The following is a 14,384-nucleotide window of genomic DNA, read 5'->3' on the forward strand; positions in this document are numbered from 1 at the left end:
GCGCTTAAATAATACGAAACAATTTAAAAGCGCCTATTTTAGATTAAAATGGGGTTTTTCTGAAAATTTCATTCTTGATTTAAAATTTTGTCAAGAGTTAGTAAATCTACTAAACTTTAACATTTAAAAAAATAAACAACAAGAGTCAATCTAGATTTCGAGAAAATCAAGCTTGTTTGAGAACAAAAGAAACGGTCAATGGTTGCTATGGTAACCTTTCTGACAAAATGACCCGTAAAAAATTAAGATTTGGTCATAATTGATCCTTATGGTGTATTTTGGCAAAAATTGAACATTGGCTTGCCAGAGAATTTTAATTTTCAAAACAACCACCCTTCGGCTAAAAAAAAAACTACATCGAGCCTCCTTAAGCACAAATTCGAATTCGAAAACGTCTATAAAGGTGAATAAAGCGTTAGGTCGTTTGTTTTTGTAACCAACAAAATATCATCCCGTGTTCACCGGAGTGTCCGCAATTACGTTAATTACTGGTCCATGCCCCTACCCCTGGGGATTTGTTTTTAATCGTTTGCTTTTGTTTTGTTTTCGGTCAAGTTAAACCGGCTTACACTGGGATTGTGCAAATGTGCACGATGTAAATTACTCTTCGTGAATTTAAAGAGAAAACAAACAGCTTTTTTTACGAATGCGTTTATGCTACGTTTCTAACCTCTCTTCTGGATCTATTTGGTTTGTGTTTTATGTTATGAAAAAGCAAGGGTGTGAAACTCTGTCATTATCCATGCGAAAGGCACTGATTATGCAGATTATGTTTCAGTGTTTTGCAATTTTGTAGCTGCAAAGGTCACGCTATTTTGATCGCAATTCTTAGAAATCTTGGCGGTCAGTGTAAACAATTCTTAGAAGTCAGACAGCATGACCAACCTCTTGTTATTGGCCAATGATATCAGCCTGATAAATGCGGTATTTGATCACAAGCCTACATTGTTAGAGCTGCGGAGGCGTATATTCAACCCCAACTGAAAGCTTCGTTGTTATACGTTTTTATCATGGATATACAAACCTTGCTAAACAATCTTCATGAAGAAGTATCCTGTCCTGTGTGTATGAACACGTTCACGGAACCAAAGCAGCTGCCATGTTTACACAGCTTTTGTCTTCACTGCTTGCAAGGGATTCAACGAACGAGCGGACGCCGTGATATCATAGCATGCCCAGAATGCAGGAGAGAGATTAGAGTCCCCGCAAGTGGAAATCTTAACGATCTGCCGACTAACTTTCGGATCAACAGTTTGCTGGATGTGTTGGCTATCAGAGAGTGCAGTACAGATGGCGTCAAATGCGGCAATTGCGACAAAAGAAGCGCACAGAGCTCATACTGTTTCCAGTGCCTTGGATTCTGGTGTCATCATTGTATTACTGGGCATAACATAATCCGCGCTAACAGAGAGCATAAACTGCTTGCGCTTAAAGACTTTCAAGATCAAGACATCGAGGAGGTGTTAAAGCGACCAGCGTTTTGTCCAAGGCCAGGCCACGAAAAGAAAGAATTGGAATTCTTTTGTGAAAAATGCGAAGTTCCCATTTGCAACGCCTGTGCTCTGACAAGTCATGAAGGTCACGCCAAGAAACTCTTGGAAGAAGCTGCAAATGAACGAAAGTTACAAATCAATTCTATGATTGAATTGCAAAAGGAAAAAGTGCAACAGAAGAAAGAAAGAATCACCAAACTTGACGAAAACTGCGTTCAAATTGAAGCAAAGGCCGCTGCTGCGAAGCAAAACGTAAACAGGTTTGCTGAAAATCTGACGGCAGTTATCGAAGCGAATAGGAGGAAAATATTAAACAAGGTGGAAATTCAAATGAAAGAATCTGTCCAGCGTCTGCGAACTCAACAATGCAAGGAAAACAATCAAGTGAAACTGATCGAGACAGAAATCGCGAAAACTGAAGCGCTTTTAAAGCGAGGTCCAAGCGCTGAGATTGTACAGCTAGATAAACTCACAATAAACACAATCTTTCAGGAAGAAGTCGGCGATGAAGGAGAACAAGTCAAGTGTGACCTTGAAGGCCTTCGTCAATTCGTTTTCGTAGAAAATGAAACGTTAATGGAGGAAGCAATCACTGAAGGAATCGGCTCATTCAAAACATTCCTCAACAAGACTGAAGCGCAGCAATCAAGTGCCGAAGGAAAAGGAATCGGTGAAGCTACTGTTGGACTTGAAGCACAGTTGGTGTTGACAACAAGAAATGTTGAAGGAGAACAATGTTACGAAGAGCGTGACTTTGTAACAGTGGACATAAGAAATCATCAAGGCCATGAGTGTGCGACGAAAGCGCAAGTCCAAGATAACAGGGATGGCACCTACAAGATTAGCTATTTTGCCAAAGAAACTGGAAAATGCGACGTATCAGTGAAGGTAAATGATGAACACATCCGCGGCAGCCCTTATGATATTCAAGTGAAACCCAGACAGTACAGACCAGTGTCATCTTTTGGAAAACGAGGTTCGTCTGCTGGAATGCTTGCCTTTCCTTGGGAGCTGGCAGTGAATGAACGTAACGAAATTGCAGTTGTTGAGACTGAAAACCACAGGGTTTCAGTATTTAGTAGTGATGGGAATCACTTACTATCGTTCGGTAGAGTGGGTGATAAACAGGGAGAGTTTAGCTTCCCTTGCGGCGTAGCTTTTGATAAGAATAGTAATATTATAGTAGCGGACACTTATAACCACCGAGTCCAAGTTTTTAGTGAGCAGGGTGAGTACCTGAACCAGTTTGGTAAACAAGGAAGTCTTGATCACCAGCTTATGTATCCTCGTGGTTTATCTGTTGACAGTGACGGGAATATTATTGTTGCTGATTCAGGTAACAAACTAACTAAGATATTTTCTCCTAGCGGTCAGTTTTTGCGTAAAATTGGCGGTGAAGGCTCTTTCACCTTTCCCTTTCACTGTGTCGAATATGACAAGTATCTTATAGTGTCAGACAATCATGAACACTGTATCAAAGTGTTCAGTAGGGATGGGAATTTTCTGTACAAATGTGGAAAGCAGGGGGAGGGAGACGGGGAGTTCAATTACCCTCGTTACTTGTCAGTTAACAAAGCAGGACACCTGATGGTCTGTGATTCAGACAATCACAGGGTTCAGGTTTTCGAATTGAGTGGAAAGTTTGTAACAAAGTTTGGATCACAAGGGAGCGGGATAAGAGAGTTTAATAAGCCACACTCAACAGCAGTTCTTGGTGATGGTAGGATAGTTGTGTCTGACTGGTTTAATCATCGAATTCAGATATTTCAGTAGCTTTGATATCCACTCACAGCTACTCACCTGTTACGTAATTTGAATCAACAATTTCCTTAGACTAGTGATTCACATGTGCCATCAGTTAGTCTTGAGTGATTCACATTTGCCATTAGTTCAGTCTAGAAAAACGATTTTGAACTACTATTAGCCGTTTTGGGCGACTATATCTGTCTATAGTAAGTTGCAAATTTGAAATGAAAGCTCCAAATAAAAATAAAAATTTGAAGTGTCAGAGGGTGAAGAAAAAGTTGTGAACTTATAAATGTTAATTTCAGGGGGTTATAAACAATGTAACCTTATTGTCCATTGTAGATTATTTACTTGTCAGTGGTTATCTGATTTGAACTCGTAAGCTGAACGGTTGTAAATATCAGTTTACCAGAACTGCTTCAACATGTTTTAAGGAATTCCGGAGCTTATTTAGCAGTTTATTCCTTTAAGGAATTCCGAAGTTTATTTAGCAGGTATTGTTTTTTTGGAATTTGCTGTAAATAAATAGAGATTTTTTGTTACTTTGTGCAAATTTAGTTTCCGGCTAATCTTACAGCAGAAAGTTTGGATTAATTGTCACAGAAATAACTGCACAAAGTAACATGTATATCGGTTTGTTTCTTTTATAAAATTATTCTAAACATATATTTGTTGTAATTAGGTAGTTTTGTATGTGGTAAAACATATAATCTGTATGATATTTCTGATAATAAAAAAGATAATGAAATATGAATAAAATGTTGTTTTTTCCAGACTTTCAACTGGTCACGGTCATGTCATTATTGTGCGTGATATGATAGGATTACTTTTTAATTGATTTAAACAGAAGGTTTCCTGACAGAAATCGAAATAGAAGTTTTTGGACGATTGATTCTCAGAAATGTGTTTTTAAATTAAAATATCTTTACCTGCAATGAGGTGCTCTTAGATAACAAAAGTTGTGTGACACATTTAAAGAAGTGGAGACGTTCACTTGCCAAAGATAATTGCCCCCTCCCCTCTTAACTCCTGTCGAGGCAAACTCGCGTTAATTTGTTCGGGGTACCTCGGGATCTAATTCGTTATTAGTCGGTTAAAAGAAAACGCTATAAATTTGAGTGCAATTTGTTGTGCGCCGTCATCTAGGGCTGCCACAAACCTTCCCCTCCTTCTCCCCCAGGTCGCCCGAAATAACAGACAAAAGGACAAAAATATTCTTGCGGCTTGCATTATAACGGTCGAATGAAAATTAGCCTAATTTTGGAAAGGTCGCGCACGCGCGTTACAGGCCCAAAGAACGTTTGCTTTTAAAAGGCGTCTCTCCCTGTTTGTTGGGAGGGGCGGGAAATCCATGAACTCATTCTCCCACCGCTTGTACATTTGTAGGGTATGAGCCGCCTACTATGCTTTTAAAACAACATTTAAAAAAAAAATAGCTCGGCCTCCTCTACATCCCTTTATTTTCGTGTTGCTTGAGTCTCAGGATCAGGCTGAGTATTTTCTCTTGGTATTTTACTGATTAACGTGTGACAAGACCTTGTTTGTAAAACAAGCATTATCAGTGACAACGATCCCTGATTTAACGACGAAGGAGAAATTACCTGGTAACACTAGGACTTTATCGGATATCCCAGGAAAACGCACTATAGATAGCCTGCGTAGCAGTCGTCATAGTTTCGAGCGTGCGTGTGGAAAACACGAAAGGCGCGAGGCTTCTCGAAATCGCGCAAACTTTTAAACGCGCTAAACGACGTACACAGACGCCTGCTACACAGCCTACACTAAAGAAAGCTTTTTGACGAGGACATTTTTCATATACCGTAAAATTCCGGTTATAAGCCCCCCGCTTATAAGCCCCCCCGGTTATAGGCCCATCAACTTGGAAACAAAAAAATACATCCAGTTATAAGCCCCCCCGTATATAAGCCCCCCTCTTCCGGATGACAGTACTGAACAGGGCTAAATGTTGCTTTTTTGTGCGTTTTTTTAACTTAAAAACGTATTTCGATCAACACTCCCGAGGCTCGTTTCGAAACGTTTTTTTCCTTCCGCTTATAAGCCCTCCCAAATATAAGCCCCTCCGCTTATAAGCCCATCCAAAAACCCTTACGAAGTTGTATAAGCCCAGGGCTTATAACCGGAATTCTACGGTAGTCTTGTTATAAATAAGAGGAGAAGAAGAGAAGAAGACACATCAGCTCTATCTGGTTTACGTGCGGGTACTCTATCAAGATCCAGTTGGATGAGGAAGGAAAACAAGAGAACCCGGAGAAAACCACTGGGGTAGGGACGAGAGTTAACAACAAACTCAACCCACATATGCATCTGACACCTTACTGGAATTGACCCTGGGCCACATTGATAGGCGGCGAGCGCATTCGCCACTGCTCCATCGCTGCTCTTCTATTTTATACAGCAAATTCGAGAAACGTTGTCCGGCGGGAAAAAAAGCTTAAAAGTGAATAGAATTGAGCCCTTTTTGGTTGACGTTGATTTGCAGCGAAGCTTCTGCGCCATGCAATTAACGTCTCTCATTTGTCTCGACCCAGGGACATATCGCGATGCTCTTCGTCAGCAATCAGCAAGTCAAAAGAGCTGGTGCTCTCTTCGATGACGAGGAAATAACGTTGTCCATTTAGATTAGTTTAGTTTAGTTTATTTTCTTTGTCGCACAAATTTACATTTACAAGAAATAAATTTAATAGCAAGAAGAAAACCGTGCGACAGGAGGCAGAAACAGGGAAAAGCCCCAATTGACATCGACCCTCTGAGACAAGAATCAAAAAGCTATACACTGGGGAGATTGGTGAAGAATATTATTCTACATGACACGAGCGTGGGACAAAGAAAAAATCTGAGTCCCCGACGGGAATCGAACCCATGGCCTCCTGAATACCGGTTGGGCGCTCTAACCAACTGAGCTACGTGAGACTCGCTGTGAGCTGGGCCATTTACTTGGTTGATATGTGACACGCGTCCTGCATACTGCTAGGATCAGCAATGTCGAATTCATCAAATTTGTAGTAAATAATAAAGATGGTATATTTTAAGCTCGGTGATAAATAGTGAAGATTATTATTCTACATGACACGAGCGTGGGACAAAGAAAAAATCTGAGTCCCCGACGGGAATCGAACCCATGGCCTCCCAGAATACCGGTTGGGCGCTCTAACCAACTGAGCTACGTGAGACTCGCTGTGAGCTGGGCCATTTACTAGGTTGATATGTGACACGCGTCCTGCATAAAGTGCTAGGATCAGCAATGTCGAATTCATCAAATTTGTAGTAAATAATAAAGATGGTATATTTTAAGCTCGGTGATAAATAGTGAAGAATATTATTCTACATGACACGAGCGTGGGACAAAGAAAAAATCTGAGTCCCCGACGGGAATCGAACCCATGGCCTCCCAGAATACCGGTTGGGCGCTCTAACCAACTGAGCTACGTGAGACTCGCTGTGAGCTGGGCCATTTACTAGGTTGATATGTGACACGCGTCCTGCATAAAGTGCTAGGATCAGCAATGTCGAATTCATCAAATTTGTAGTAAATAATAAAGATGGTATATTTTAAGCTCGGTGATAAATAGTGAAGAATATTATTCTACATGACACGAGCGTGGGACAAAGAAAAAATCTGAGTCCCCGACGGGAATCGAACCCATGGCCTCCCAGAATACCGGTTGGGCGCTCTAACCAACTGAGCTACGAGCTTATCACCGAGCTTAAAATATACCATCTTTATTATTTACTGGGGAGATTATTCCAATTTTTAACAGTCCTAGCCAAGTGTGAGTTCAAAAAATATGACTGGTGGTGGGAAGTATTACAGGTTGTAAGAAATTACCAAAATTTGCATAAACTTGTCCAATCTTATATTTAAGTAAAAGAGTCAAGTCATGTATTTCTCTACGATATTCTAGCGGTAACAATTCCAGTCCGGTAAAATCTATCATTGTATGTGACATCTCTTGGGGGATAGTTGACCTCCATACCAAGGCAGTTTTTGGAAAAGGGCGTGTTCCAGTATGTTGGTACCTGGACTTCATCCATATCGAGTCCCCTGCCTCGTGTGCGTATCCTGTCTTGTTGCTTTAGTAGAGCGGATTGTAATGAAACGTTTCCTGCGTAGAAAAGAAACAAAGACGTATTAGCCAGACTGGCTGATCTTTGTTGAGACACGATGTGGCATTGTTGAAGCTGAACAGGGACCTGAGATACGACAACAGAGAGTGAGACCAGTCTGTCTTTCAGAATCATACTTTTCTTCTCTTAAAAACTGTTTCATTACTGGACGGGGAACAACCGAGAAGAGTAAACAAAATCAACCAGGTATGTACCTCTTCTAATTCAGGAAAGAAAACACTGTGTAAGTTGTATTACAGGCCCATACACACTGTAGGTGAGCGCCAAGGACAGCGGAGAAGAAAAAGTCGAGGCAATTATTTGTATGTACGCGTATGTACTTAGGCGCTTAAATTCTCGCGCGGATCGGTTTGTTATTAACTATCAGCAGTTTGTGTTTTGTACCACCAAATCCCTTGCATTCAGTTTTCATTTCTTACTGCAATGCCTTCAGAAAGCAGGAGCAGATCTCTTTACATAGCTTGTCTCATGATTTCCTGGGCCGGAGAAGGGTCAGAGAACGCTCTCCGCGACTTGCATAGCTCACCGATAGGGGGATAGGGGGAGCAGGGATGGCACAGTGGCGAGAGCGCTCGCCTCCCACCAATGTGGCCCGGGTTCGATTCCCGGACTCGGCGTCATATGTGGGTTGAGTTTGTTGTTGGTTCTCGTCCTTGCTCCGAGGGTTTTTCTCCGGGTTCTCCGGTTTCCTCCCTCCACAAAAACCAACACTTCCAAATTCCAATTCGATCGGGAATACACGGCCCCACAAGCTTATAGCTTTAAACCTCACCGTGTCTTAATAAAGGTAATTTATTTATTTACCGATTCCCTCTCTCCTTTCTCAATGCAACATGTTTCCATTTCTTTCCTAGCATAAGAATAAATACAATTAAACTTTACTTAATCATGGTTAAAACGCCAGTTAAAAAATGATACAAAATGATACGTGTTTGCCGTGTGGATGCCCGTTGAGGCGTTAAAGTCATTGATTCCCTTTCTAAACCTTGCTATGGTTAATGGCTTACGTAGATTAGACGGCAGTTCATTCCAAACAACAGCCCCAGATTAAACAAAACTGTGATTAAGATAATTAGTTCTTGGTTTAGGTACTTGAAAAATGTTCTCAGAGTTGCGGATACTGTAGAGAAGCTTGCGAGCGGAGAACAGATCTTGCATGTATGGGGGCGTTAAATTGCATATTCTTGTAGGGCATGACGCGATACTAATGTTTATATTGTTGAACTCCCCCTTGTCCCACGTGGCACTTGTCAGAGAAGCAATAACTTGAGGGGTTTTGGATTCTGCGTCACAACTAGCAAACCGCATGCGCTGTGCAGGTTACGCTCAAAGCGGAATTGACGCATGTCCAGTTGTAGTGGAGGACCTCTGGTATGTGAGAGGAACAGCAAGTGGCATCTAATGGGCGTGGCCAGCTGGGGTGCAGGGTGTGCTCTGTAGTAACTTTAGGCTAGTAGTACTATTGAAGTTTTGATTGGGTTAACTGCAAATCAAAGCTGTCGAGAATTCTTAAATCAAACAAAGCTTTGATAGTTCAGTTTCAGTATGAGTCAGTTTTGGACAACTTAGTAGTGAAATCAATTATGTATTATTACAAAGGAGCTATTATTGTCCAATAGATAGGATCTTGCCCGTTTCGTTTTTTCCATAAATGTTTACTACATTGTACAATTAATAAAACTTGTTTAATAACTTTGCTACTGAACCGACAATACAACAAGCTATTTTCCACTTTGTCCCCAGGGTCTTCTCGGTAGTAGGCGAAATGTTGGGGAAGACCCAGGGACTCGGCTTGACTACCCCTTCATAAAAATGGGCTCAAAACATAAAAGTTATACTCCCGAAATTCCTTCAAAGATTCCAAGGCACATCAACTTACTTTTTGATTTTCCGTTCGAGCTACGTGAACGGTAATCCGTTGCCTAAATATTGCGAATTTGAAAATGTTTACTATGTGTTTTATACAACAACATGCATGTCCGCGACCTTGGAAATAGATCGATCCTGTATGTTTTAAGAGGCTTAGTGTTTTGGCACGGCTTGCAGCTGTTGTATTTCAAAATTTTCCCAGTTGCTATATTTATACTATGGCACCTCTAAAGGGTTCACGAAAACAGGAATTAGTTGTCAAGAAATAAAATTGACATTTAATTAACCTCTTCTTTTTGCTAGGACGTGGATTAACTATGGCCTGTTAAGATTTTGAAATTTGCAACTTAAGAGGTTGAAACCCACATGAGAGCTACACCTCAAAAAATTATTTCTATAGGTTTAAAGGGCTTACTAAATTTTATATGATGGGATTTAGTAGATTTAGTAGACATAAATTTTTTAATTTCTAGAAGATACAGGGCCGCTGTGAGCAAGAGACCGTTTGACCTTTCTCGCAGCTTAAAAGCTAGCTCCCGCGTATCGTATGTCCTTTATCGCAAGTCACGCTATAATATAACGTAATCTTTGTTGAGTCAACATAGGGAAATCTAAAAAATATATATATAAAATAAAATATTACTGTTGTACAATTGAGTAACTGTGATCTACGAAGAAAATGTATTTTTAACTTTGCATCCTTGAGCTGTGAATTCATAACTACTGTATGTATTTGAATTCCATCAGATCTTAACTATGCTATTTATACAATCACTAACATTGCTTGTTAGGTTTAAAAAAATGTAAGCTGCAGTTGGATAACAGTCTTAAAAGACCCCTTGTGAAACGTCATCGCTTCTGCATGTATTACATGCCGTTTATTTTTTAATGGCAGTTTCTTCTCAATATATGGCGAGGTTGTATCCTAACTCTTAAGTCCAAAGCTTGACCGTGGCGCAAAAATTAGTAATTTTCTGCTCTTGGATTCTACACAGTCCTCGCGCGCTCTTTCATTGGCGAGCACAAAGCACGAGAAAGATCCTGGGAGGGAGTGATTCCCCGCCTCTGTTCGCAAAATTTTGACGTCACGGGCTACACGAAAATGAAGTCGGTTACTAGGCCGGAACCTTGACAAAGAAGCCATTTTTTTTGGAGGGGGGTGGGAGGTCTTTCTAGGGACTGGAATCTTAACTCCTGAACCTTGGCATTCTCAACTTAATTTAATAAATTTGTATTTAGCACATACTATACTGGGCACACCAAATCTGTCTGCATGTATAAATACTGTTTTACATTTAATTTTTGTAGCGTTGTGTTGTACACACAAAAGTGATTGACCAGGGTTTTTTTTGGAAACACTTAAAATACTGTGGGAGAATTTGATAGTGTTTATATAAATGTTGCGTTTCAATTTTTACCCTTCGTAAAATCTGGTATTTCCTTCTTTTTTTTTACCATTTTTTTTTATTTTTTACCATTTACCAGAACAAAGGAAAACACCAAATGATACCAAAGGTAAAATAGACCATATTCGTATTCTCGGTATTGAACTGGAACTAGCACTTGCAATGGAGGCTAATGCGGGAATCATTTCAAATGCAAATGACATGAAGCTCTTTTTAATGATATTTCCTCGCATCAGCCCCCATTGTAAGCTAGTTCCAGTCTTATACCGAGAATACGAATATGGTCTATTGAACCATAACATTAAACCTCGCCTATGACTCACTCGGATTTAAATAAACTTTAAAAACTCGTTAAAAATTTTCGTGTTAAAATCCGAACCGTGACGATGGTTTTTTGGCTATGTGATCCTAATTAGCATATATTTTTACGATTTTATTCCGTTTTTTCTCTCTCGTAGTTTTAGTTTTGAATAAGAAGTACTATCTGATAAATGAGGGCGAGTGTTTCATCACATCTCCAAACACCTAAACAAATACTCCGCTGGGCATCGTATTTTCAATTCTCTAGCTTCTCGGTGTTATGAAATTCGATGCAGAGTTTCATTTCATACTTCCAACAGGTTATTTAGAAAACGACCGCCATTGTTTTTTCCATTGCTCATGGAAATCGAGGCGAATGTTCTCATTGTTGAGTAGATATTACAAAGAGCAACAATCCAAAACCTAGAGATTTTAGTATTTTTATGCCAAAAACCAAGAATATTTGTCCTTTTCAACTCTGTTATGCGTGTAATCATGGTCTATCAGCGAGTAGACAACGATCAGAAAACAAATCGGACAAAACATATTTATTGGTTTTGCACGTAGGTAAAGTCTGCTTCGAGCCTAGTGGCCCATACAGGCCGGAGCTTATCCCAGTTTCTGTAGCATTAAGCGACTAGGAGTATTGCTACTCCCCCCTGGATGGGATGCTAGTCCATCGCAGGGTTACCCCCAGCAGTAAATTCGCCGGTACCCATTTATACACCTGGGTGGAGAGAGGCACTGTGAGAGTAAAGTGTCTTGCCCAAGAACACAACGCAGCGCCCCGGCCAGGCCTCGAACCCGGGCCGTTCGACTCGGAGTCGAGCGCGCTAACCATTAGGCCACCGCGCCTCCCACGTGCTAAATACGTGCACGGGTTTTGCACGTGCTAAACATTAACTATAACAAGTGCTATTTGGCTCATTTTAAAATTTGTGTTTTGATTTTCTTCTCTTCCATAGAAAGTTTTGATTGTGGTAAAAAGCCACCCCGTTCTAGGATATATGGGGGCACCAACACACGTCCAGGGGCGTGGCCTTGGCAAGTGTCATTAAAACATCGATACAAGGCACATCTGTGTGGAGGGTCAGTGATTGGTCCAAAGTGGATCTTAACAGCGGCTCACTGCTTTGATGGCTTTAATCCAAACGATTTCACCATTATTGCAGGTAATCCTAATTAACTTTTCACTAAAAAAGGGTCGCTACAAAGAAACTGGTAGCACTGTTATCGAGGGTTACAGCTATGTTATTTAAACAATTCATAAGTCCCGGCTAAACGATTAAATATTTTCATTTTACTTCGTGCTGCAACGACATCGTTTAACGTTCACTGGGCTGGCTTACTTCCAATCAAATAATGGTCAAACGCGAAAAGCGAAAAGCTAGTCTATAAGTTTATAAAAGAGCAAGTTATTAAAGAGCAAACACTTTTCACCCAGAATGTAATTGTTTAGTTTTGGCTTCATTAGGTCACTAGGAAACTCATTCCAAATAAAAGCGAACGTTTTTCAAGTTAGCCGGACAACTTTTCCAAGCTGTATAAAACAGACACAGGCCCATTTCTTAAGCAACAAATACAAGTTTGATTGTATTTTAATTTCATTTTTTAATTGCTTTATTTATTCAAACCAGGGGAGCATCATCTCTTGAGAGCAGATGGCTTCGAGCAAGAGGTTGCCATCGAAAAGCTCTTCAAACATCCTCGGTACAACATGACCTGTAGGTACAACAACGATGTGGCATTGTTGAAGCTGAACAGAACCCTGAAGTTCAACAACAGAGTGGGACCAGTCTGTCTTCCTGACTCGGAGTTTTCATCTGGTTCCATCTGTCACATCACTGGGTGGGGAACAAATGGCAACAGCGGTAAAAGGCGTCCAAAGGTACATAAGATTAATAATTGGGCTAACTTAGGTATGCCAAAAAGCGCTAAAAGGATCATTCTTAGAGAACGTTTTAGCATAGAAATGACTTTCGACTTTCTCATTTAGCTTATTACGAAGGGAATTTCCTAGCGGTTTGTCCTACCCTTTTGGAGACTAAATGCAAACTTTCGCTACTGTGTTAAAGATCATAATAACTTTTACTATATTAGTCCTTGGACAACGGTCACCCTTTTCCTTACCCCGATGATTTAAGACAACAATTCACACTTATTCCTACAAACCTACAATAAAACAACTCACCATGCGTGTAAGTTTTGTTACAATTGTGGATGCTTTCTCAATACCTTTTAAATTGGAAATAAGGATTATAGCAATATAATTCATCTTAGAATTAAGAAAATCATGAACTTGATAATGCTGCAATTCATTTTCGACAGTTACTTGTCTGGAAGAGAATTTAGGGGCATCTTGTTTCGGTTGGGGAAAAATACAGGGACTCGCAGTCACTAAAAAGTTGCGAAAACTAATCTTCATGAAACTATTTCGTCTTATTTATCAGACCTTGAAGCAAGCTAAACTTCCTCTTGTGTCACGTGACACTTGCAAGAGAAGCTACAAGGACTACCGGTCTTCTGGCTACTGCGTCACAAAATGCATGCGCTGTGCAGGGTACGCTAGAGGTGGTGTCGACGCCTGTAGAGGTGATAGTGGAGGACCGCTCGTCTGTCAGCGGAACAGGAAGTGGTATGTCATGGGCGTGGTCAGCTGGGGAGCTGGGTGCGGACAAAGGGGACGATATGGAGTCTATGCTGATGTGTTGAAGCTCAAGCAATGGATACAAGAAACGATACAAGATTCATGATGAAGAATCAAAATTGATTGTGGATAAATGATTTATTCGCCTTCCTTGTTATTTTCATTACAGTACTAGTTATTAAACCCAACCTAAATTGTAAAATTGTTTCTAAAATGTGGTCACGACCATCTCAATATTAGTTGTCCTCGTTTTTGTTCTCTGTATACTTCACAGGATTCCAATTTAATTTTATGTACCTCACTTCGGTGTTTTTTTATGTCTACCTGCGATTTTGTTTTTTCGTTCTCCGCCTTTTAGCTTCGGCGCCATTTGCGTATACAGTAGAACCCCGATAACTCGAACTCTGATAACTCGAACAAACTTCCATTTCCCTTGGACCCACTTTTCAGTCATTTTTACTCGGTTAACTCAAAAACCCCGCTAACTCGAACTGTTTTTCGTTTCCCTTCAGAGTTCGAGTTACCGGGGTCAACTGTATTTTGACTCGCCCCATTCCCCTGGCCCGTGTACTGTGACTGATCCAATCTCGTGAATGAATTGAATATTGCACTCCGAATGAGATCGCACGCCGAGAGAACACCGGATACACTACATGCTGTCTTAGGAGACGTCGCTGCAAAAAATAAATAAATAAGATAAACCTGATAGCTATGTTAAAAGTTGTACTTGTATTTGGTGAAAAGTATTTCTTTGATGAATGCTTTTAGCATTCCATC

General features: G+C 40.5%; 3 protein-coding genes across 3 annotated transcripts in view; all 3 read left to right on the forward strand.

Annotated features, from left to right (window-relative positions):
• LOC144645152 (trypsin-2-like) overlaps window positions 1–14,384 on the forward strand; it is a 50,321-nt gene that overhangs the window by 28,048 nt on the left and 7,889 nt on the right. The gene's annotated exons all lie outside the window — the stretch shown is intronic.
• Window positions 395–3,965, forward strand: LOC144645114 (E3 ubiquitin-protein ligase TRIM71-like). The gene is made up of 2 exons (XM_078504590.1): window positions 395–3,342; window positions 3,374–3,965. Exon 1 carries the CDS (start codon window positions 1,011–1,013, stop codon window positions 3,264–3,266), a length of 2,256 nt encoding a protein of 751 aa, XP_078360716.1. The 5' UTR covers window positions 395–1,010; the 3' UTR covers window positions 3,267–3,342; window positions 3,374–3,965.
• LOC144645954 (chymotrypsinogen A-like) lies at window positions 8,730–14,313 on the forward strand. Its single transcript, XM_078505465.1, has 4 exons — window positions 8,730–8,805; window positions 11,926–12,132; window positions 12,598–12,848; window positions 13,411–14,313. The coding sequence occupies exons 1-4, from the start codon at window positions 8,730–8,732 to the stop codon at window positions 13,711–13,713; spliced, it is 837 nt and encodes a 278-aa protein (XP_078361591.1). The 3' UTR covers window positions 13,714–14,313.

This window comes from Oculina patagonica, chromosome 3 (assembly GCF_052425735.1).
Source record: "Oculina patagonica isolate OP01 chromosome 3, crgOcupat, whole genome shotgun sequence".
NCBI classification, from domain to species: Eukaryota; Metazoa; Cnidaria; class Anthozoa; order Scleractinia; family Oculinidae; genus Oculina; species Oculina patagonica.